Source organism: Acanthaster planci, linkage group LG12, assembly GCF_054643075.1.
Source record: "Acanthaster planci isolate LZ-2023a linkage group LG12, COTS_SCS, whole genome shotgun sequence".
Taxonomy (NCBI): domain Eukaryota; kingdom Metazoa; phylum Echinodermata; class Asteroidea; order Valvatida; family Acanthasteridae; genus Acanthaster; species Acanthaster planci.
In genome coordinates, this window is record NC_141788.1 from 2,084,637 (window position 1) to 2,109,315 (window position 24,679).

The window sequence follows — 24,679 nt, forward strand, 5'->3', positions numbered from 1 at the left end:
TGGTAAGAGTATTACCCCGTTACCGCCAGAGCCTAAGTTGTCCGATTTTTACGAGCCTCCCGAAGATCAAAAAATTCGCGAGTTTGTTTGGATTATATCCGGGACGGCCTTGGTGGGGTTGTTAGCTTATCGATTTGCGTAACTTATTTTAAAATGGAGAGAGAATTTAAAAAACTATTTTACAGCCCACAGGGTTACTGGCGAGGAGAAAGCGCGGTGGGTCGTCTACACGAAAAGACCGGTGCGGACAAATCAGTTATTAGGAAGTGGCTAAAAAAGCAGGCCATTTGGCAAATATACTTACCCGCACCACATTACGTACCCAGACCTACAATGTTGCAATCAGAATCGGTCGAACCTAATTACGCGCATCAAATGGACGTACTTTATTTACCCTGGGACCGCGTTAAAAGAAAAACGTTTAGGTACGCTTTGACCGTGGTAGACGTGGGTTCGCGATATAAAGAAGCAGAACCGTTGACCAGTAAAACCGCCAAACACGTAACCGAAGCGACCAAGAAAATTTACGAGCGATCACCTCCGACCTGGCCCAAATTCGTAATGGTAGACTCGGGAACTGAATTCAAAGGTGAGTTTAAAAAGTTAATGACAAAAAATAAAGTACAAATTCAAGTGGGTGAACCTGGGGTACACAGATCTCAAGGAATCGTGGAAAGGTTTAACCGCACTTTAGCCGAGCGTTTATTTGGCCACCAATACGCTCAAGAAATGATAAACGTGGGTGAGCGAAACGTGGAATGGGTAGAACGTTTGCCTCAAGTTATAAAATCGTTAAACGAGGAAAAAACGCGGTTAATAGATGCCGTTCCTGCAGAAGCTATAAAATTAGCGAGCGTAGCGAGCCAAACACCCAGTGCACCTGTAAGAACTACCCAAAGAGAACTTCCTACAGACGTGGTCGTTAGGTATTTATATTACCCGGGCGAGCAAGAGGGCGGCACCGTCAGAAGGGCGACAGATCCGATCTGGTCCGTGGACGTCTATCAAATTGAAAAGCGCACCAGTCAATTTGGTAAACGAGTGAAAGGCAAGAGGGTCAAAACGGGTCCCACTTTATATTACCTTTTAAACGGACCAAATAGGAGTTTCGTCAAAGAGGAACTTCAGGTCGTGCCCGAAGATACCGAATTACCACCTGATTAGCTTATGCCCGTAAGCCAACGTATCGATTCCGTTCGGTAATATGTAGCGCTTTGTGTCCAACGGTGACAGACTAAGTTTATTTTGTGAAATAGTGAACATACGATGTTTATCCGATCTAAATAATTGTTGTTTATTGAAATAATGCGTTTGGTCAAATAGACAGCTTTTATACATCTCGTGGGTTAACCGTTTCTCAGTTACTACTTTGGAGACCCCTTTCGCCTTCTTTAAAGAAAAGTACTCGCCTCGCTCGTTGCTCGCTGCCGCTCGCTTTTGATCGGTAGTTAAGATTGAATACATTTTCGGTCTGATACAAACGGCTTCTAAAATTGTTTTGCCACCAAATTCGTCTTTCATTTTGCCTATGACTTTTTTATTTTTGGTGCTGTAAAGCGGATGATCGGGCGGGTAATTACTAAAGTTAAATAAATTGCGCTTTTCGTTTAGGTAACCAGTTAAATCGTGTGAGCTTTGCTCGATCTGAACTAATAGAGAATCAGTGTCCGTGTAAAGTAAGCGTACCCCTTCACCAAAATTGGCTTTCAGTTCGTTGTAATAAAAATCGTACATTAACGTTTTTGAAATATCGAGAACACTTACACCGCAATAGATTGGCTTATTTAATTTTGTTTTGGTTCGGTACATCTCCACAAACGAAAGCTCGCAATCCTCAAATGGTACCGTCGATTTGTAATTTGGTTTATAAGTTAATTTTCTGTATTTGTCTGCGTCTTGTACGTCCCTCAGTAAATGACCGTCAATTCGATATCTGACATTTTCCATCGTCTTGCCAAAGACCGAGTTGTTCATCAATTTAAAAAAGTCTTTCTCAAAATCAGACTTGGCCAATTTGCGCAATTTCGTGTTTTTGTCAATATAGCTTTTCATCCACGGCTTTTGACGGAAACGCAGTACCCGGTGAACTTCTTTGATCCACAACCCTAGTTTGAGATATTTTTGCAATGTACGATAATGAACCACGTATTTTTCTTTGGTGTTGAGAGTAGACACTAGTTTGTCTACCGAGGTCGTACTCCCTCCGGTCGTACTCGCTACGCTCGTACTCACTTCGCCATTACCAATTAAATCCTGTTGATAGCTCGAAAGCCATTCGTTTGGTACCAACATATTTTCGGGTGCAAGTGGAAAGTCATTATGTTTGTCATGGTGACGTTCCGGGTAATCCATAGTGATTTCAAACATGTAACCGTAGTCGTCAGTTAGTCGCAACTCTTGGATGTAAAAGTAAGTAAATTTTTCTAAGTCTGTTTCCCAGGTAAATTCCCCTACAGGCAGATATTTGCTCATCGCCCAGCCGTATAAATTATTTGCGTCTAAGTACATGATCTGTGACTCTGGCTTATTCGGGTCGTAGTCGGGTAGTTTTGGATTATTGGCCTTTGCATATCGCTTTGCACCCACACTCGAAATACCACCTCTTTTTGCCCTTTCAAAGAACAAGTGCTTGTCAATGTCTGTCAGTAGTTCCAATTGTATACCCGAATGCTTTAACAATGCATCCCACAACAGGCCCGGTGACGTGTAATAGTTGGCTGGGTCAAGGCCGTAGTGTTGTTTACATACCTTCCGGAAGTTTTCAAAAACAGCCGCTAGCAATAACACGTCCGTTTCCACGTATAGGTCGTTGTAATCCCCCAAGTTTTTACAACCAAAGGCTTGCCATACTGTCTCCGCACGAGCGTATTCTTGCTCGGTTATCCCTCCCTGCTTCAGAGAGCTATAGAAAGCGTCTACTGGTGGGAGCCGTCTCTCTTGGAACCGATCAAAGGAGTCTATATACTCATAGGGGTAAATTCCCTTTTCCAACAGTAAATTTGTGTTTTCTGGAAACCTTTCGCAAAGTAAGTTAAAATCATCGGGTGAACAATTTTTAACCAACCGATCTAGCGAAGCCGCCATGAAATGAAAGGAGTCTAAAAATCTGAGTTGGCCAAAAGAAAACGAAATGTAATTTTCAGTATTTTTAGCGATCAACTTAATTGATTTCCCGTAAATTTGTGAGCGCCCTGCATAATCAAGTGCGCATCGTATTTCTCCAAGTTGTGTAAGATCACCGGAATGGGTGTTTGATCGACCACTATTCTTAACTTGAGATTACAACTGGCGTGCGCTGGGCCTCGGTACTTCCCCGTCACGTGACAATGATCCCTAACCTTTCTAAAATTGTTGATGGGCTTTTTGCAATCCAAACATACCCATTCTTTGAACTCGTTATCTTTGCCTTCAACTTTAACTATACGACAAAACTTGATTTTTTCTTCTTTTGTCTCTGGTATTTTTGGAATATCACACTGGCATGAGATTCGTTCGCTTTCGCTCGATCTATCAACTTTTCGCAGATCCAACATCTATTACATTTTTCGTAAATTTTTTGTAACTCGGGCGACCAGATCAACTTCGCTTTGTTTTTAAACGTTTCGTTGATATTCTCTGTTTCCTGAGAAAGTGACCCTACAAAATCAACAGCCGCGTCTTGACCTCTGTAAGTCTTTTGGCTAGTGCAAACTCCATCGCATCTGACGACCGCGTATGAGTATCCGCAAGGCTTGTGAATCTGTGTTTTGAGAGTGTTTGGTTGGGAGTTATTGGTTGATTTAGCTGCTTGTTTCTGCTTGTTTCTGTTTGTGTCTGCCGGCGGTAATTTTTCTAAAACAGACTCAAAATCGGCGTAAATGACAAAAAGGTTTCGACGATTTTTTGAGTCGATGTACTACCCAATGGTTTTGAGCAAAAACCGGGTAAAAAGGGGCGTTTGGTCCAGAACTGTCCCTTCCCAACTACTCATCAGCACCACGCAACGCTTCGCACAGCGCTGACAATGCCTTAGCTCCGTGCCAACTCACCAACTTCACTCTGCGAAGTCCAACACGCAACCAACTATAATGCAATCGCAGCGCTCACTGCGGTAGCACGACCATGTGCACACAGCGCGCTACGCTATGCCTAGCCAGCACACGTTACCAAGTCACTAGCCAATCAGGTACGTGCACTGCGACTCATTAATAAAATTAGACTAGCTCTAGTCCTATACACTTTCCGTCACAGTATTTTCATTTAGTATGAATAGTACATGTACATGTACATGTATAACAGCTTGCGTGCTGTGTGGAAATCCCCGTCGTTTGAGAAAGCAGGGTTTCCAGCTCTGGCTGGGGATTCCCAGCCCTCGCCTACTTAATTTGGCACGCAATGCTGCAGGTGTAGTTGGAGGAGCGGCTTGAGCTTTGAACGGGTACGGACGTGTTCTCTACGTTGCTGTGCGAGTGGTGAGACCTTCTCCATACGCAATCTTTTCTTTGCTTTCATGCTTGCATGACTCTGCTTGCTTTGCTATTTCTTTTTTTTCCTTGCTGCTTTTATGACCATTTACAGTAACATCTGCAGATTATAACTACGCGTGCTAAAGCTACATGTACATCGTCGAGCCAACATGGCCGACGAAAGTGAGGAAGACATGACATGGGATCAGCGATCACAACAGCAGATATCAGAATATAAATCTAGGCATAGTCGAAACCAAAACAATAATCAACCACGCTCTACATTAGACATTCTCATGAGTCAAGCCCAAGATGACCAAAATGATAATGATGATAACGATGCATATAGCAATAACGAAAATACTGAGCATGCCAAAGATATGGAAACTCGGGTCAGCTCGCCAAAAACTTCATGGAGACCAACGTCCAGAAAAAGAGCGAAACCAATAAGCCCAAGTGAAGATTCTACAGAGTCTGACAACAGTTCCTATTCTCGATACCAAAAGAGAAGAAATGTAAATGCTTATCCGTATTCGTCCCAAGAAAATGCAAATCCTACCATTGTTATCATAAATTCTCCAGATGCCAAACTTGCTCAGATAAATCCTATTAAAATAGCCAAAGCTCTCAATGAAATCGGATCGAACATCATCAAAAATGTCACTAAAACCAACCAAGGTGGCATCAGTGTTAAATGCCACACACCTGGTCAGGCTAAAAAACTTAAAAGAATCAATACGCTTGGACAGTGGTCCGTAACACCGAGTTCGCGAAATCAGAAACACAAAGTAAAGGTGTTATCTCTGGAGTACCGGTTGAACTCTCTGATAAAGAAATCCTCAAGGAATGCAAAAAAGATGGTGTCATGGATGTACGAAGGCTCACTTTCAAAAGAAATGGACAAACTGGAAACAGCCTCTCTGTCTGCCTCACATTTAACACGCCTCACCTGCCTCAGCGCATCCAACTCGGTTATCAATACTTCGATGTTAAGCCATACATACCACCAGTCATACGCTGTTTCAACTGCCAACGCCTTAGACACACAGCAAACAATTGTCGTAGCAAAACAAGATGTGTACGATGTAGTGGTACTCACACGTACGATCAGTGTGATAAAAAAGACCAAGTCAAATGCAGCAGATGTGGTGGAAGCCACTCCTCTGCCTATGCCGGTTGTGATACCATTAGAGAAGAAAAGAAAATCCAAGAAGTTAGAGTAACCTACAACATATCCTACGCTGAGGCAGCAAAGTCCATCCGTACAGACATCACTGTCCATGCGGAAAAGCCTGACACACTTTCTCCAACACCTAAAATGAAAACCTGGACTCCAAACAAAACATGGGCGAACACACAAAATACACAAAATGTACATGTCAGCAGTGAACAAAGAAGACAGAATCTGCAACCGTCGTCCAAAAGAGAGATTTCTACTCAAACCGAAGATGTATCAGTAGCTAGCCAAACTGAATCTATTTCACCATATTTGTTGGCAGATAACTCGCTAATAGAACTACTTATTGGAACGCTTCAAATCTGTGAATCAACTAAAGATAAGGAAAGTAGGAATCAGAAATAAAGTCTCTCTTTGATCACTTATTCCATCAATCAACCAGGCATCAGACAAACAAAGAAAACATAATGCTCATACACAATCCTCAAGCACTGGTACATCCCCGCAGGGGACACAAAGGAAATCCTCTCAGTCCAAAACCAAACAGAGAGAAGCCCCTGCTAAGTCCTCACAACCTGAAACTTCAAAAACAGCCTTGAAAACATCCAATCGATCAAAAGGGGAAAGTCAGCAAACATAAACATGAATCTTATCCTCATGGTCTTTATCTTACAATGGAATGCACAATCACGTATTGCACACGGAAATGAATTCAAGCATGCTATAAATGACTGGAACAACAAACCCGACATAATTTGTATACAAGAAACATGGCTTAAAGAAAGTAAGAATTTCAATCTTCCTGGGTATAACATTTACAGATTGGACAGGAAACCTGACCTTAAATCCTGTGGCGGGGGATGTGCTATTTTCACCAAAAAAGCCCTCGTTGTTCAAAACATTGCTGACAAAAATTCCCTTTTCCAGTATCAAGTTCTTGAAGTGTATAATAGTGATAAAAGTAAATTAAAAATTATTAATGCTTATAACCCTTGTCTCACTTTGAAGGACGGTTCTTTAACCGACATCGAAAATCATATAAGTAAGAATACTATTATTTGTGGAGACTTTAACAGCCACAACTCCCTTTGGGGAAGTAAAATGACTGATGCAAATGGTAATATCATCGAAAATGTAATGGACAAACACAATCTTGTCTGTGTTAATAGTGGAAACGGTACTAGAATTAACACCTCCAATGGTACTACTTGCATTGACATTACTATCACCTCTCCAGATCTCGCAGCCAAAAGTAACTGGACTACCTTAGATGATACTTTGGGAAGCGACCACTACCCTATCATTGTTGAATTTAACCAAAAATGCCAGTACACTTCCAAAAACTATAACTCACGTTGGTCCACCAAAAGAGCCAACTGGGATGCCTTTGAACGAGCTTGTGATAACCTTATTACTGAGCCAAGCATTAATATTAATGCTGAAGATGCTTATAATGAGTACATTGAGCAACTTACTGAGGCTATCAATCATTCCATTCCACGTACAGTTTCTCATAAAAAGAACAAAAAGATATCTACTTCATGGTGGAATGATGACTGTAAAAAAGCTGTTGAAAACCGGAAAAAAGCCCTTAAATTGTTAAGGAAAACCTGTTGCCCTAAAGACCTTATAGCTTACAAACGTACCTGTGCTATTGTTCGTAAAACTATTAAAACTGCTAAAAGAGATGATTGGAAAAGTTTTTGTGATACCTTGAACTCCCAAACTCCTTCCAAAAAGATTTGGGACAAAATTCATCATATTAACAATACGCATACTAAAGTTAACATGTCAGTCTTAAAAGACAGTGATAAAGAGTTTATCTCTGACGAAGATAAAGCTAACTTACTTGCTCAAAGTTTTGCTTCTATCAGTAATGATCAAAATTACAGTACCACGTTTTTAAAAAATAAACAAAATGCTGAAAATAATTTTCACCTTAATGATGATAGTGAGAATGTTATTAATGAACCTTTTACTATGTCTGAACTGGAAACTGCCATTGATGCAGCAAAGTGTACCTCTCCAGGTAAAGATGGTATTGGCAACGACATTATTAAACATCTCCCTCAAAAAGCACGTGAAATTATTCTCATCATTTTCAACAAGATCTGGAGTACTTCCCAGTGTCCTAGCCAATGGAAAGAAGCCATACTTACTCCTATTCTTAAACCTGGCAAAACTCCCACCGATCCTAAATCTTACCGGCCAATTGCGCTCACCTCCACCTTCTGCAAAATAATGGAGCGCATGGTCAATAATAGACTTATCTGGTACCTGGAGAAGCACAATTTGATCAGTAAGCATCAGTCTGGTTTCCGGAAAGGGAGAAGCACCAAAGACCATATCATTCATCTTGAATCTAGCATAAACAAGGCTTTTGCCAACAGAGAAAGTACTTTGGCAGTCTTCCTGGATCTTGAAAAAGCATATGATATGCTGTGGCCCAAATGAATTGTCATCAAATTACAATCACTTGGAATTAGTGGGCGCATTACCAGATGGATCAATGACTTTCTTAAAAATCGGAAAATCCAGGTTAAAATAAATAACACTTATTCTGAATCATGTACTGTTAAAATGGCACACCCCAAGGTAGTGTTATTAGTCCAACACTCTTTAATATTGCTGTTAATGACCTTTCTCAATGTATTAATGGAGTTAATATCCGTCAATATGCAGACGACATAGTCATATGGAAATCCAATAGAAACATTAATTTCATTACCAATAAGATCCAACAAAGTCTCAATAACATTTCCTCTTGGTGTGGAAAATGGGGCTTTAAAATATCAACTCCCAAGACCTACGCTGTCCTATTTACACATAAACGAAATGCTTCCTCTAAACTGAAGATAAATAATTCTGACATCAAATTTCAAAATTCAGCTAAATTTCTTGGTGTCATCTTTGACAACAAACTAACATGGAAGGAACACATCAACTATGTCGTCAATAGAAGCAACCCTAAACGTAACATCCTCAGATGTATTAGTGGAACTGATTGGGGATCAGACTGTTGTATTCTCTTTCGCCTGTACAAAACTCTTATCAAACCAATTCTGGAGTACGGATGTGAAGCCTTCAACTCAGCGGCTTTAGAACACAAGCAAAAATTAGATAGTATACAATACCAGGCTCTGAGGATATGCTGTAGAGCACTGTATGGACCTAGTTACAGAAACTGCAAGTAGAGTGTGGAGATCCTCCTCTTTATCTCAGCCGTAATTATTTTTGTAATCTATATAATATCAAACTGGATATGCATGCTTCTCATCCTAATAAATACGTCCAAATAGACTGCTGGCAGAAACACTACTTTGCTAAAAAATGGAAAAATAATCTATACCAAGCCCCATTTGAAGCCAGAACAGGTAAATTGCATTTTAATACCATCCCATTACACAATCCTTTTCCTTACTGGCATTATACTAAACCTGATATCTCAACAGAAATTCTAAACCATGTTAAACATATTATGGATACCAATGAAAAGGGTTCCCTTGCTGCAGAGATCATACATAGAACTTGGGGAAACTCACTTCACATCTATACAGATGGTTCTGTCGACCCAAATAATAACACTGTGGGATGTGGTATATGCATACCCCAACTTAATTATTCTAAGAACATCAGATTAAACAACGAAGCCTCTATTTTTACAGCGGAACTCTTTGCAATTTTATTGGCCCTTGAATGGATTGAAGATATTCAGCCTATGCAATCTTGTATATTCACAGATTGTCTAAATTCTATACAAGCTATGTCTCTGCCTATCCCAAGAAACAAATTAACTTGTGATATTCGGCATACACTTATTAATATTCAACATCAGGCTAACAATGTTATTTTTGAATGGATACCAGGACACTATGGAGTTAAAGGAAACGAACAAGTTGACCAGATTGCAAAAAAGGGTACTAAAAAAACTATTATTGACCATAAACTGCCCCTTTCTATAACAGAAGTTAAACATCAACTCAAAAGTTGCATCAAACAACAGTGGCAACGAGAATGGAATAATTCTAAAGCTTCTTTACTTAAAAAAATACAACCCATTGTTTCCCTTAACATGAACACGTGGAACCTCTCACGCTGGCAAGAAGTTCAGATTCACAGACTCCGGCTTGATATGTGTAAAAATCTAAATAGTTTCTATAAAAAAATCGGTAAACATGCGAACGGATTTTGTGAAACATGCAACACATACGACAATGCTGAGCATTTTCTCATAAATTGTAACAAATATGTTAGTGCCAGGAGAAAACTTCAAAAATCATTAAAATTAACTCCAGATCAAATGACTCTTAAAAATGTTTTAAACTCAAAATATAATATTCCCCACTTACTGAAATACATCAAGGCTACTAACAGTAACATCTAATATGAACACGCATGCTATACATACATTTACATTTATTCATATTTGCTCATGCTTTCTGGTGTGATATGTACGTCAAACGATTGGCTGGACAGAGTGCTACCTATCAACACCTGGAGTATGCAGCCTGCGAACGTACCGGCGGAGCACGGGCTCTTAAATTGCAAGGGAGACGGCTGGCCTGCAGGACACTGTAGCATCTCCATCTCTGGAGGATCGTTGATGTCATATTACCCCCATAACATCCTTCATCTACTGATTGCCTTACACATGTACATGTTTTCCACATTTCATATGTAGCTCTTCTCATCTAAGCCTTGTCCAGTTTCTTTGCATGTATGCATGTAAAATTATCTCTTTTTTATTTGGCTTCCTCCTACATATCCTACAGTACACGCCCCCTTTTACAGAGTCATTTTTCAGTTCTTGGGTTTTCAGACTTGTCCTTTCTTTTCTTCTCACCCGTCATTGTTCTCAAAGTTCAAGCCTGATGTCTTCATTGTGAGGAAGATTTCTTCGTGACTCAGCTACTGTATTTGAAGTTGGCACAAAGGGCACAATAGTGCCAAAGGTGCCATTAATCTCACAACAACAACAACAACAGGTGCAGTTCCGCCATTTTCAGTGTCTGTCATCTTACGTTCCAAAGGCATACCACGGAGAATAAGAAGGCTATCCAACTTTTGGGTATGTACAAAATACCACTGCATTTCAACTAAATGTTGGTCGCCGCGCGCAGAACCCGTGACGATCAGGCAAAAATTCACATGCACGGCCATGGCACGGCTCTGGCAAATTCCATTCCATGAGCCACAGATGTCATAGTGAAGTATGGGTGTATCGCGGAAGGGAATCAAATTACGATGGCATACTACTGACTGGAAGTGCGGAGAACTCTTACGCAAAGCTTCAAATGATAGTAACTCTATGGGACGGCTTAGGCTTGTCGACAGTGTCTATTTTTAGCTAAATTTGCAGTTTGACAGCTCTCGTGAACTCAAGCAAATTGTTGTGTAGTTCCATCGGACCATCGTAACTATACAACTACATAACAATTTGCTTGAGTTCACGAGAGATGTCAAACTCGACTGCCTACTTTGCATGAGGGAAACTCATGATGGCACTGCCCTGATTCCCAATTTGATGTAATTGGGTTATACAACATTTTGGGCGTATTTTAAAGCTGAATATTTCCTGAAAGTATCAGGTGATCGATTTGTGCACGTGTGTGTTCATGGCTACCATTATCAAGGTTCCCAAGCACAAATTTGTATGTTAATAAAGACGTCCGGGCTATGGGCATTTGGGTCGAATTTTTGGACTACATATCAACTATATGCGACCCCAAACCGATCTGAAAAACCCACATCCGCCCCCACACGATGAGATGAATGAGAGTGCCGCCGCCCAGCCTCATTCCACGGGCTGTGTGGGCGTTCCTTAAGCCAAACGGACGAATCCACCGACGTTTCACCGAACACTGTAGCCCCCTTGCTGAATTTTGAAAGAAATGACTGTCAAGAACAGTGGCTTTGCGTGTACAGTAGCAATCACATTGTTCACCACCTCTAAAGGGACCGCCATAAATAACCAATGACGGAGTTACTATAGAATTAGGCCTATCTAGAGAATATGTCACTGACATTGATCCTGCCCTTATCACGTGAACCCATGTTCCATGTCATGCACTTGAGGCCTAACTTTTTTCTTGTTGACTCTTGTTTTCCAATAAACAAGAAATTTATATCATGCGATTCCCTTGTAACTGCAATCTTTATTAATTTTAAAATCAGGACAAATGAAAAATACGATCCAAAATAGTATAAATGAGTCAGCGGTTGTCTTGTCTGTGTTACAGGTTGAAAAATCTGTTGAGACTACTCAAAATGGATAGTGCTGTGATATTATGCCTGATGATATCATTCCTCTGTTGTTGCTGTAAGTATTTCTCAAATGTAGATACATAAAAACGATAAACACTACTGTTCATAACGGAGAAGCAAAACAATTTACTTTCAAAAACTTCACTTATTCCAAACGAGAATGCGGTAGGGGCAGTTATAACAGATTAGGTCCATCATAGATAAATAACAGGGACAAACAGGACTTGAACAACATCAGGGGTTGTCAAATGTGTCTGTGATTACGTTAAAGTTTAAACTCTACAAAGACCCCGTTTTATGGAGCCCCAGGTTTTATGGATTTCTGAATATTGACAACTTTTCATGGATGGAGATACCTCCTACATCGGAGAGGGGTCTTATTTTCCGAACACGGTATTCGGAAAATAAGACCCCTCCTCGGTTCTCTGCTGATGGTGAAACAAAGTTAAGTTGTTAATCATGACTACTCAAAAGTATCAAGGTAGGAAAGAGTTCCTACATTTTAGATGAATATAACATTACGACACAGACATTATCAGACAATTGATTTTTATTTTTTGTATCTTTATTTCATCACTAAGAGCATCAGACAATGTCCAGGCCCCATCCGAATTTCCAGTCTCCCAAAAATTAAGATCAATATCAGATGTCAGATCTTTTACATAAACTTAAACTTTGCAGAATTGCCGGTCATTTTCATAAATTTTCCGATATAAAGCTGCAAATTTCTCAAGCAAAGGTGAAACTCAAGAACCGGTTTAAGGTGTTCTGTCTTCAGTTGCTAAATTTGAACCATAATTTGGCTCACTTCTCTTCACCCCTGTTAAACAGTTGTTCCTCTTTTACCTAGTTTTTGGAGCATTCACACGAGCAGACGAGGAAATGATTTTCTTAGAACGAGGCCGCCGTGGGATCATACGTTGTCCCCCCATCACATCTCGCAAGTACACACCTGGAGACATTGACGCCATGTATTGGTACTACGGAACAACAAGCAGCACGGCCCTGCTGATCTCGTACTTCAGGGGACGAGTTGCTCCTCAGAACGGCATACCATACGGCATCTATGATATCGACAGTGAGTTCTCTCTAGTCACTGAGAACGTCACTGCCAAAGACGAGGGAATTTATCACTTTATGTTGAAGCCTCGATTGCAAATGGTTGAGGAAGGACAAGTAGAAGTTTGTGACAAGGGTGAGTGCTCTGTGCTGTAAATCTGAATCACTCTTTTTTGCTTAACACACGCACATAAATAAACGTCTAGCACGTGTTGGTTTTAACTTAAGGCAGCTTGCTAGGGCAGCTGAATAAACGTGACATTTTAGCATGTGGCCATGTCTGACTGTTCCAAAACAGAACTTTAGTCTAATTGCAAAATATTATTAGATATGAAGACGTTTGAAGTTAATGGATAATGGTACACTGGCGGTGTTTTGCAACACCGTCCTTGTCTCGGCTATTTTCACCATTCCAGTTTTGCATTCATGATCAGGATTCACGGCCTCAATTTTCATTTGTAATCCACTTAGGCCTACCATCCATATTTTTCTTCCATCAGCACCCAGTTTTTCTCTCCAAGTTTTCAGCATTTCACCTCAACTCCTCTCCCCCTTTATGGCAACTGCATTTTGTTCACCCTGTCTTTCGTATTTGTTCCAAAGAAAGCTTTCCATAAATATTAAGCTTTTTTTTTTCACCTCTGCTGATTACTAAGTTTCCCCAAGGCAGACATATCCTACGGTCGTTGGATGCAAACCAAGCGCATCAGATGCAAACCAGTGTGAGGTTCCTATAGACCAAACCATTGCGGAGCACAGCCTGACGTGTGTCATGGATCAGGTCAAACCTGCCGTGGAGCTGAGGTGGAGACGTCTTTATTTAGGCGGATCCACGGCACTCAACGCTTCCCTAACGGTCAAGCCTATAGTTCTACCAGCCGGCACAGGTACGTCGTATCGCTCCAACAATGCTGTTAAACTGTTTTCTGTTGCCTTTGATAGCACTGCATTTTGCCTATGAACTTTGTCTGTTTACCGTCTGGTTTTCCTGGTATCTCTCCATCAGGTTTGTCGTTGAGAAACAACACGTACTCGACTTCGGCATCCATCCAAGTAAACGATGTCAGCGATGATGCAGTCTATGAGTGTGAGGCAGTGGGTGTTGCTGTGGGCAGCGGCAGTCGCATGAGAGTACATTTTGCCAAGACTATCCACACCACAGAGGTGTATGATAACAAGTGGCCATCTGTTGATGCTGGGCAGCCAATGTCATCGCAGAGTCCCCGCGACAAAGGTGCTCAAGTTAGATAGTTGAAGAAAATTGAAAATTTAAAGTTGTTGAAATGACCTGACAACAAACAATGCACAAATTAAGCGAAACGAGCGGACTGCATGAACTAGTTTTAGACCCGGTATGTCAGAGATTTTGCTAACTACGATGAGGATAATGCATGTGAGAGCTTGAATCATATGATGAATTATTCATGACTGTAAAACAAGTTTAATATGTCAAGAATGCCGAAAGGATAATCATTTTGTCTTCCTTTGATCAGGGTTCAATCACTGATCATTTCAAACATGAGTCCCTATTTTAGAATTGAAGCTGTGTTTAAATATCAAGATGAGAAAAATAACAAGTATATGTTAAACTGAAGCTGGTTTGACTGTTTCCACAGACTCAACACCTGCTTTGGGTCATGACGTTTCGACAACCAAACCCAAACCAGGAGGAAACACAGTTGGCCTGATTTTCTTGGTGGTTGTGTTTCCCATCTCAGTCATCGTACATGTCATCTTGATCCTTTACATTGTAAGTACATATATGTAATGGAATTATTATCCACGTGAAATGGCGATAACAAGTTCGATCACGCTCTCCTTAAAAATATGAAATCCAGTTGCTTGATTCCTTCTGCCTTTGGAGGCATTATGAGATCATTACGGGAAAATAAATCAAACATATGCCCACAGCACAGCAAACCAGTCCGAAACTACCTTGAAGATCTCTGACTGATTATGAGAACGTGATACTCTTTCATGCTTATTTTGTCCATACTGGTGCGAAATCTGCCCACTTTTATAAGTGGTTATTTTCTATTTCTTACGCAGATACATCTAAGGAGGCTTTTAAGAAAGCTGATAGACAAACGCAGGATACATCAAAGATTGCCATGAAGGAATCGATACTCGAGCTGGAACTCGAGCTATCGGAGACTCTTGGCAACAAATGCAGTTGATGATGGTGCAGGAACTTTCACAACTTTACATATATACTTACACTTTCAAAGTACTTGGTTCCTTTTTGAAAAGAAAAATCTTCCTATGTGTTCATAGTTATATGAAGGAAAATCACATCGATGTGTGAGGCAGATGTAGCAATAAGAATAAGAATTCTGTCTGCTTTACAAGAGGATGCACAGTGGAGAAGAACGGTGTCAACCTGTACATCCTTCAGCCCCCCCCCCCACCCAACGAAAAGAAGTAAAACAAAAGAGTCATAGCTAGTATTATAACAATAATTTACTCACCATAACCGAATAAAAAAAGCCTGAAAAGCGATTCAAGTGTAACTATAGAGGCTTATACAGCACACCCCTGTCAGTAGCATCTCCTTGCGTCGAAAGATGGCATGTTTCACTCATACCATAGGCCCCAATTTCTGTTTTTAACACGAGTTTTATTATTTAATTTTCAGTATATCATAGTAGCATTGCATTACGCACGTTTAAAGTAAGATTTAACACATATCATTGTAGTACTTTCATCCAGGAACTCTCTTACGTAGCTTCACTTCAAAAATACCAGGATTTTGGACGTATAGCTTTTGTGAAACCTTAAACGCAAGCATGCTCTGCATAATAAAGAAGTGTAAAGAGGGAAATTAACAAAACAAGGGTTTCCTGTATTATTTCTTAAAATAAGAATAAATACCATATAAAATCTAAAAATAAAATATTTACATGTCAGTTATCACATATCATCAATAGTTTCTCAAGAAGGAAATGATTCACATTCAATGGAACTGTAAACAGGAGACGATCCATTTTTAACCCCTTACGTAGTTTCCGAACTTTGTGTGATCAGTGCTCATGTACTTCGAAAATAATTCTGGAAATCCCAATTGGGAAGTCCAATTTCCAAGTAACGGAATACAGCTTCATACTGAGTTTGAACGTACTGAGCTTGCACATCGCTGTCCGTCCTCTCTAAAGTCCAACAACATTTCTGTGAGTACACCTGCATATTGATTAAAATTTTTAAAAAATTCTTAGTAGTTCTCTTTACTGTAACTAACCTAGCCGTGAAACGTGCAACTTACAAAAAAAGTCAGTTATTTGCTCGTATCTCAACCAGATAACCTGCTAATCGGCACGAGACTCTAACTAGCAGTCGTCCTTGTTGTCCAATGTGATTACACTGTTGGCATAGTTTTTAAAAGACGAAGGCGTTCTGCCTTTTGATTTGTTCCCCATAACATAGTAAAATAAATTATCCTAAATTATAAACCTAAATTATAAGCTATGAAATCAGACATCTATCTTGTTTGTTTGTGGGTTTGGTTTGATTTATTTTTTTTTCATTTTCCAGCAGAATCACTTGAATTTTTTTCTTTTGGAGATTTGGTTTCTTCAATACTTGACAGAAAGTTTGACGAAACAAATAGAGAATGAATATTGTGTTGTGGCTGCCAGCTCTGGTGTTATGCAGTAAGAAATCCTATTTACAAACTTCATTTTTCACGGGGTTATGAGTCATCTGCAGTTAATGCACACAAAATAATTTACAAAGGAATTTCGGAGACAATACTCGGTCATTAAGTCAAGATATGATTTTTCAAATTTGAAAAAAAGATGGATTTCAGTGTTTTTTTTTTAGTAAAAACCATAGTTATTACCTTGAAATAAGGCTACCGAATGCAGGAAATGAGACCTTCCTGTTGGTCGCCCATCTGTTTATCGCAAAGAGTATACCATAGAATTATAGTATAATTCCTGTTTATTCATAAAGCAAACTTTCACAGGGATCATTTTCACCTTTGGCAGCTGTCAGACTAATCTGAATTCTTGTCATTTCCCAAAACCGAGAAAATATTGCAAAATAAACGTTTTAAAACTAACATAATATCGAACTTCATATTCTTCTAGTGAAATGCTTTTTTATGACAAAGTTATTTCCAACACATGCATGCTTCAACACCTTGTGCCAAAACGGCGAACTGTTCCACCGAACTCCGTCCTAAAACAAGACTTCGAATCAAATATGACGCATCATTGAGTGCAGTCTTGGAAAAAAGCCAGCAGCTGCATGTTCTGCTCTTCATTTCGGTCTGTTTTCAGCTAGACGTGTACTCTCGAAAAGTTTTCACCGAACACTTTAGCCCCCTTGCTGAATTTTGAAAGAAATGACTGTCAAGAACAGTGGCTTTGCGCGTACAGTAGCAATCACATTGTTCACCACCTCTAAAGGGACCGCTGTAAATAACCAATGACGGAGTTACTATAGAATTAAGCCTATCTAGAGAATATGTCACTGACATTGATCCTGCCCTTATCACCCATGTTCCATATCATGCACTTGAAGCCTAACCTTTTCCTTGTTTTATATCATGCGATTCCCTTGTAACTGCAATCTTTATTAATTTTAAAATCAGGACAAATGAAAACTACGATCCAAAATAGTATAAATGAGTCAGCGGTTGTCTTGTCCGTGTTACAGGTTGAAAAATCTGTTGAGACTACTCAAAATGGATAGTGCTGTGATATTATGCCTGATGATATCATTCCTCTGTTGTTGCTGTAAGTATTTCTCAAATGTAGATACATAAAAACGATAAACACTACTGTTCATAACGGAGAAGCAAAACAATTTCCTTTCAAAAACTTCACTTATTCCAAACGAGAATGCGGTAGGGGCAGTTATAACAGATTAGGTCCATCATAGATAAATAACAGGGACAAACGGGACTTGAACAACATCAGGGCCTTGTCAAATGTGTCTGTGATTACGTTAAAGTTTAAACTCTACAAAGACCCCGTTTTATGGAGCCCCAGGTTTTATGGATTTCCTGAATATTGACAACTTTTCATGGATGGAGATACCTCCTACATCGGAGAGGGGTCTTATTTTCCGAACACGGTATTCGGAAAATAAGACCCCTCCTCGGTTCTCTGCTGATGGTGAAACAAAGTTAAGTTGTTAATCATGACTACTCAAAAGTATCGAGGTAGGAAAGAGTTCCTACATTTTAGATGAATATAAAATTACCACACAGACATTATCAGACAATTGATTTTTATTTTTTGTATCTTTATTTCATCACTAAGAGCATCAGACAATGTCCAGGCCCCATCCGAATTTCCAGTCTCCCAGAAATTAAGATCAATATCAGATGTCAGATCTTTTACATAAACTTAAACTTTGCAGAATTGCCGGTCATTTTCATAAATTTTCTGATATAAAGCTGCAAATTTCTCAAGCAAAGGTGAAACTCAAAAACCGGTTTAGGGTGTTCTGTCTTCAGTTGCTAAATTTGAACCATAATTTGGCTCACTTCTCTTCACCCCTGTTAAACAGTTGTTCCTCTTTTACCTAGTTTTTGGAGCATTCACACGAGCAGACGAGGAAATGATTTTCTTAGAACGAGGCCGCCGTGGGATCATACGTTGTCCCCCCATCACATCTCGCAAGTACACACCTGGAGACATTGACGCCATGTATTGGTACTACGGAACAACAAGCAGCACGGCCCTGTTGATCTCGTACTTCAGGGGACGAGTTGCTCCTCAGAACGGCATACCACACGGCATCTATGATATCGACAGTGAGTTCTCTCTAGTCACTGAGAACGTCACTGCCAAAGACGAGGGAATTTATCACTTTATGTTGAAGCCTCGATTGCAAATGGTTGAGGAAGGACAAGTAGAAGTTTGTGACAAGGGTGAGTGCTCTGTGCCGTAAATCTGAATCACTCTTTTTTGCTTAACACACGCGCATAAATAAACGTCTAGCACATGGTTTTTTTTAACTTAAGGCAGCTTGCTAGGCCAGCTGAATAAACGTGATATTTTAGCGTGTGGCCATGTCTGACTGTTTCAAAACAGAACTCTCGTCTAATTGCAAAATATTACTAGGTACATGTATGAAGACGTTTGAAGTTAATGGATAATGGTACACTGGCGGTGTTTTGCCAACACCATCCTTGTCTCGGCTATTTTCACCATTCCAGTTTTGCATTCAAGATCAGGATTCACGACCCAATTTTCTTTTGTAATCCATTTAGGCCTACCATCCTTATTTTTCTTCCGTCAGCACCCAGTTTTTCTCTCCAAGTTTTCAGCATTTCACCTCAACTCCTCTCCCCCTTTATGGCAACTGCATTTTGTTCACCCTGTCTTTCGTATTTGTTCCAAAGAAAGCTTTCCATAAATATTAAGCTTTTTTTTTCACCTCTGCTGATTACTAAGTTTCCCCAAGGCAGACATATCCTACGGTCGTTAGATGCAAACCAAGCGCATCAGATGCAAACCAGTGTGAGGTTCCTATAGACCAAACCATTGCAGAGCACAGCCTGACGTGTTTCATGGATCAGGTCAAACCTGCCGTGGAGCTGAGGTGGAGACGTCTGTATTTAGGCGGATCCACGGCCCTCAACGCTTCCCTAACGGTCAGGCCTGTAGTTCTACCAGCCGGCACAGGTACGTCGTATCGCTCCAACAATGCTGTCAAACTGTTTTATGTTGCCTTTGATAGCATTGCATTTTGCCTATGAACTTTGTTACCGTCTGGTTTTCCTGGTATCTCTCCACCAGGTTTGTCGTTGAGAAACAACACGTACTCGACTTCGGCATCCATCCAACTAAACGATGTCAGCGATGATGTAGTCTATGAGTGTGAGGCAGTGGGTGTTGCTGTGGGCAGCGGCAGTCGCATGAGAGTACATTTTGCTAAGACTATCCACACCACAGAGGTGTATGATAACAAGCGGCCATCTGTTGATGCTGGGCAGCCAATGTCATCACAGAGTCCCCGCGACAAAGGTGCTCAATTTAGATAGTTGAAGAAAATTGAAAATTTAAAGTTGTTGAAATGACCTGACAACAAACAATGCACAAATTAAGCGAAACGAGCGGACTGCATAAACTAGTTTTAGACCCGGTATGTCAGAGATTTGCTAACTACGATGAGGGTAATGCATGTGAGTGCTTGAATCATATGATGAATTATTCATGACTGTAAAACAATTTTAATATTTCAAGAATGCCGAAAAGATAAAAATCATTTTGTTTTCCTTTGATCGGGGTTCAATCACTGATCATTTCAAACATGAGTCCCTATTTTAGAATTGAAGCTGTGTTTAAATATCAAGATGAGAAAAATAACAAGTATATGTTAAACTGGAGCTGGTTTGACTGTTTCCACAGATTCAACACCTGCTTCGGGTCATGATATTGGGTCGATAACCAAACCCAAACCAGGAGGAAACACAGTTAGCCTGATTTTCTTGGTGGTCATGCTTACCATCTCAGTCGTTGTATGTGCCATCTTCATCCTTTACATTGTAAGTACATGTGTGTAATGGAACTATTATCCACGTGCAATCAAGTTTGATCACGCTCTCCTTAGAAATCCAGTTGCTTGATTCCTTCTGCCTTTGGAGGCATTATGAAAGCATTACGGGGAAATAAATCAAACATATGCCCACAGCACAGCAAACCTGATTATGAGAACGTGATACTCTTTCATGCTTATTTTGTCCATACTGGTGCGAAATCTGCCCACTTTCATAAGTGGTTATTTTCTATTTCTTACGCAGATACATCTAAGGAGGCTTTTAAGAAAGCATGATAGACAAACGCAGGATACATCAAAGATTGCCATGAATGAATCGATAGCCGAGCTGAAACCCCTATCTGTAGCTCCCAGCAACGACTGCAAATGCTAAGAACGTGTTGAGTTCATTGGAAGCCAATTGTCAAAACTATATAAATTTGTAATCATAGTGCGGGAAGTTTCATTGAGTTTAGTTTGACAGTGACTTGTTAATGAATTCAAGATTTTGGATTGTAAAGACCATTGTCTTCAAACAATAGTGGTTAGATTTGTACCTGTCCCTTTGCTCTTAGAACTCTGTGATAACCTTGGCCGGGCCCCGTAAGCTATAACCCTTTTTTGAGTCATTTCTCCGGCCCAAAATAACATTTTTCCAGGCTATTTCGCGTTTCGTTGTTAGATACACTAAATTTGGGACACATAGGGTTTGCACCTACATTGCTTGAATTCTGGGCAATGTGACCTGTACGTTTTGGGGCGTTTGATCACCAAAGGATTTGATAAAGGAAAAAGCAAATCGTTAGTCATATTTTCTTCAAACATAATTCTTAACACCTGTAAAGTCTTCTCATATTTGCAGCAGACAACGTCTGAGGCATTTTAACGTTCATTGTTAGAAGCGCAAAATGCAATCATTTCACAATGGGACTGGGCCTCCTTGTGGCGTCCCACTACAATTGTATTTGGTGGAATGCGAGACTTTTTATGCGTTTGCGCGCCGATGTATTTGTAAGTCGCAAAGTTTATGTGGTCGAGTATATCCCTCGTATAGGCTCTTGAATATTGTTGCGTTCCCTAAATATCAAGTCGATGGTAGCATGGACTTCATTAGTGTCTACGGGATGTGATATTTGGGGTCAACAATTTATTAAAGGGTGGACGTGAAACAAAGGGGTTTGGGTGACAGTCAAACTGTATGGTTGGTTTATTGCTCTCACTTCTCTTCATCAAAGTTCAATAGGGATTTAAAGAAGGTGTAGCTTAACATAATACAACACACAAAAGGCAAAGTTATAGAGAGGCGAAGTTGTATATGAGTGTAACTAAACTACGGTTTGGCAGGACCATTGGAAATGCAAGTCAGACGGAGTGGGTACGGTACGTGTGTGTAGCATCGCACAGCTAGGCTACATTCATCGGGCCGGGCCGTGGTGGGAGCTGTCCCGGAACACCACGGTGACTAGCAAGGGCTGGACGGGGCCAGCGCCGGTATGTACCGACCGCACTGCCGCTCAGACCGCAATGTGATGAGCGCAATGATAAAGTCGCCGCACTGTGTACCATTGGCTCAGCGTAGAGACGGGGAGGACTGGGCTAGTTAGCAGGACAAGGGTGGCGGGGGACACGGGGGTGTCTCGCCCGGCAATCGGTTCGGACGTAGCGGTGACGGGCCGCTACGACTCTCACTAGCACCCTGGGCTAATTCGTACCGCTCTCGCATCGGTCCAAGCTAAGCTAGCTGGCCATTCATATGGTTACATTTCTTCGCCATAAGAATGGTTATTATCGCACTTCTCTCGGTAAGGGTCCAACCGCCGCACTACGTTGGGTTCCGCTCTCGCAATAAGGGTTTGGTCCGCCGCACCTGACCGACGAGCTAAGGAAAATCTGCTCTATTTATAGGATTCTAGAGGCTTAGGAATTAATAAAATATGAGCGTCGCTGAACAGCTCAACCAATGAAAATCTTCCATCTCAAAGGGTCACATGACTTCCTGCTAAAGTCGTGCGCAAGAATCTAAGGGTCGTGTGTAGCAATGTAAAATACAGAATAAGAAGTCACGTGTACAAAGTGTAGAGCCGGGTGCATGAAAGTGCTTACCCGGTCATCTCTAGCGAATGATTGACAGTTACAAAGTTTGAGGTTTCTGGACATTAGCATTTCAGGGAACCTTACCACGCCCAACCACGCAGCCACATGGAGGGGAATTTCGACATGCCAAAACTGAGCAGAGAAAACACAAGGATAAAGGAGTGAAGGAACACGCGATCATGCCAGAGTACAGCATGAATAACTTAATACAAAATTAGCGTCTCTGCTACATGTCCATAAGGCATAGCTGAGCTAAATAAGAGACCCTGAGAAATGCAAGGACCGAGAACAAGTAAAACTAGGGGGCGCTAGAATTCCAAGATTTGTGGGTGCGCAACAATATCATAGCAGATTTGATGCCCAACGATATTTTCATTTTTTTTTTCTTTTATGCCAAATTTATAGACTGGATTTACGCCTTAGCAGATTGTTTTTGGCACCATAGTCAACAGACTTTTTCTTTGCCGTCGTGATTATAAAAAATTGGACGAGTAATGTGCATGTTTTTCACACTTGTGTACTACGGAATCTACTATCACGAGTCTGCTGGGGTCAAAGGGCCTATATACAACGTTTGGGTCTGCGTCGTTGGCATCGAGACGTTGGTGGTCGTCGCTTACGATATAAGTTTGGTTTGACACGGTTCTTACTTTATACTAGATGTAATAATATTTTTTTCATTTTTTTGCAGATTTAAACCATAGGTTAAACAGCTCAATATGCTTCTTCTAATAAACGTGCAAAAGGGACTTCGGGTAAAAGTAATGCTGGAGGAGTCACGTCTATCTACATCTTCGTCATATTCAATCATTCAGCCTAGTTTTTCTAAGTCTAAATCTAAGTCTACATCCAAGTTAACAAGTCGTCGCCGGGATCGGGATCATCGTCTCTTCTAAATCTCAGTCTTTTATAGCAACCGAATCGCTGTTGCTATCAAATATAAATATTACAAACGATTTATTATGTAATCTTTACAGTTGATGCAGTATTCGCAATCTGTACAGTTATCACATGCGTTGCAATTATCACAACTAGGACAATCAAAACAGCTGTCGCAATTATTACAATCGCTGGATTCCTGGCAATCTATGCAATTGATACAGCTTGTGCAATCAGCGCCTTTTTCCCCATTTTCACATGCTGTGCATTCGGTACAAGATTTACAATCGTTGCAATCTTTACAATCGTTACATTGATCGATATGATTAGAGTTTAAACAATGTTTAGAATTGAACACTGAAAATTTCATTTAGTCAATTGACTAATAAAAAATAGTCATGGGTACTGTCTTATTTGACCAATAAATAAGTAGTCATGTACCAGCAATTTGACTAATTATAATTAGTCATGAAAAAGTGTCTTATTTGACTAATTTCTGAAATGATTAGTAATGACAAAAAAATAATTAGTAATGCACGAAAATTAATTAGTAATGCACAAAAATTAATTGGTAATGCACAAAAATTAATTGGTAATGCACAAAAATTAATTAGTAATGCACAAAAATTAATTTGTCTTCTGACTAATTGAACGCAATTCCAGAAATGAAAACAAACAACACAGGACTCAATATTTCAATTGAAGTCTGGAAGTTGACATCACACTTTAATAATACAGTATATTAACATTGTTCAAATTTGAAATACATTTCAAAATTTCAAACTTGTTTCTTATATGTACACTGGAATAACATGTATATGTACATTTATTTACATGTATTAACATGTCAAGTGCAATGACAACAATATACAGTTATGTTGAGGTTTAAATAAAATATCACAGTTTATGTCCATAACCATAACATTTAAAAATTCTTTTCTCTTGAGCCAGTGAACTATCTCTGAATTTATGTGGTGCCCATTCCCTTAAAACCAAGTTCCACTCATTTGTGAAATAGCGTCTACAATCTTTCTCCTGTATTAGCTACATACAAAACAAATGAATGGATTAATAGCACCCCCCCCCAAAAAAGACTCTATTATCTCAAAATTAATGAGGTTTGAAATAAATCTTCCCACTTTTTTACATCTCAATAAAACATCAACCCATACTATCTATGCTAGAAATGCATTTTGATAAGGCAAAATGAACTTGTATAATATTCCAGTACATATATTATGGTAGAGGACTTTACATCAAACATGCAATGTAC

General features: G+C 40.0%; 1 protein-coding gene across 1 annotated transcript in view; it reads left to right on the forward strand.

Moving 5' to 3' along the window:
- The window catches only part of LOC110989570 (uncharacterized), a 35,989-nt gene extending 12,712 nt beyond the window's left edge, over positions 1 to 23,277 (forward strand). The window contains exons 2-10 of the mRNA XM_087144155.1: positions 11,862 to 11,941; positions 12,737 to 13,081; positions 13,602 to 13,832; positions 13,952 to 14,076; positions 18,460 to 18,823; positions 19,350 to 19,580; positions 19,695 to 19,922; positions 20,307 to 20,443; positions 20,699 to 23,277. Of these exons, the coding sequence (XP_087000281.1) occupies positions 11,862 to 11,941; positions 12,737 to 13,081; positions 13,602 to 13,832; positions 13,952 to 14,076; positions 18,460 to 18,823; positions 19,350 to 19,580; positions 19,695 to 19,922; positions 20,307 to 20,443; positions 20,699 to 20,827 (1,870 nt within the window). The 3' untranslated portion in view covers positions 20,828 to 23,277. The remainder of the gene's footprint in view (positions 1 to 11,861; positions 11,942 to 12,736; positions 13,082 to 13,601; positions 13,833 to 13,951; positions 14,077 to 18,459; positions 18,824 to 19,349; positions 19,581 to 19,694; positions 19,923 to 20,306; positions 20,444 to 20,698) is intronic.
- The last annotated feature ends 1,402 nt before the right edge of the window (positions 23,278 to 24,679 follow it).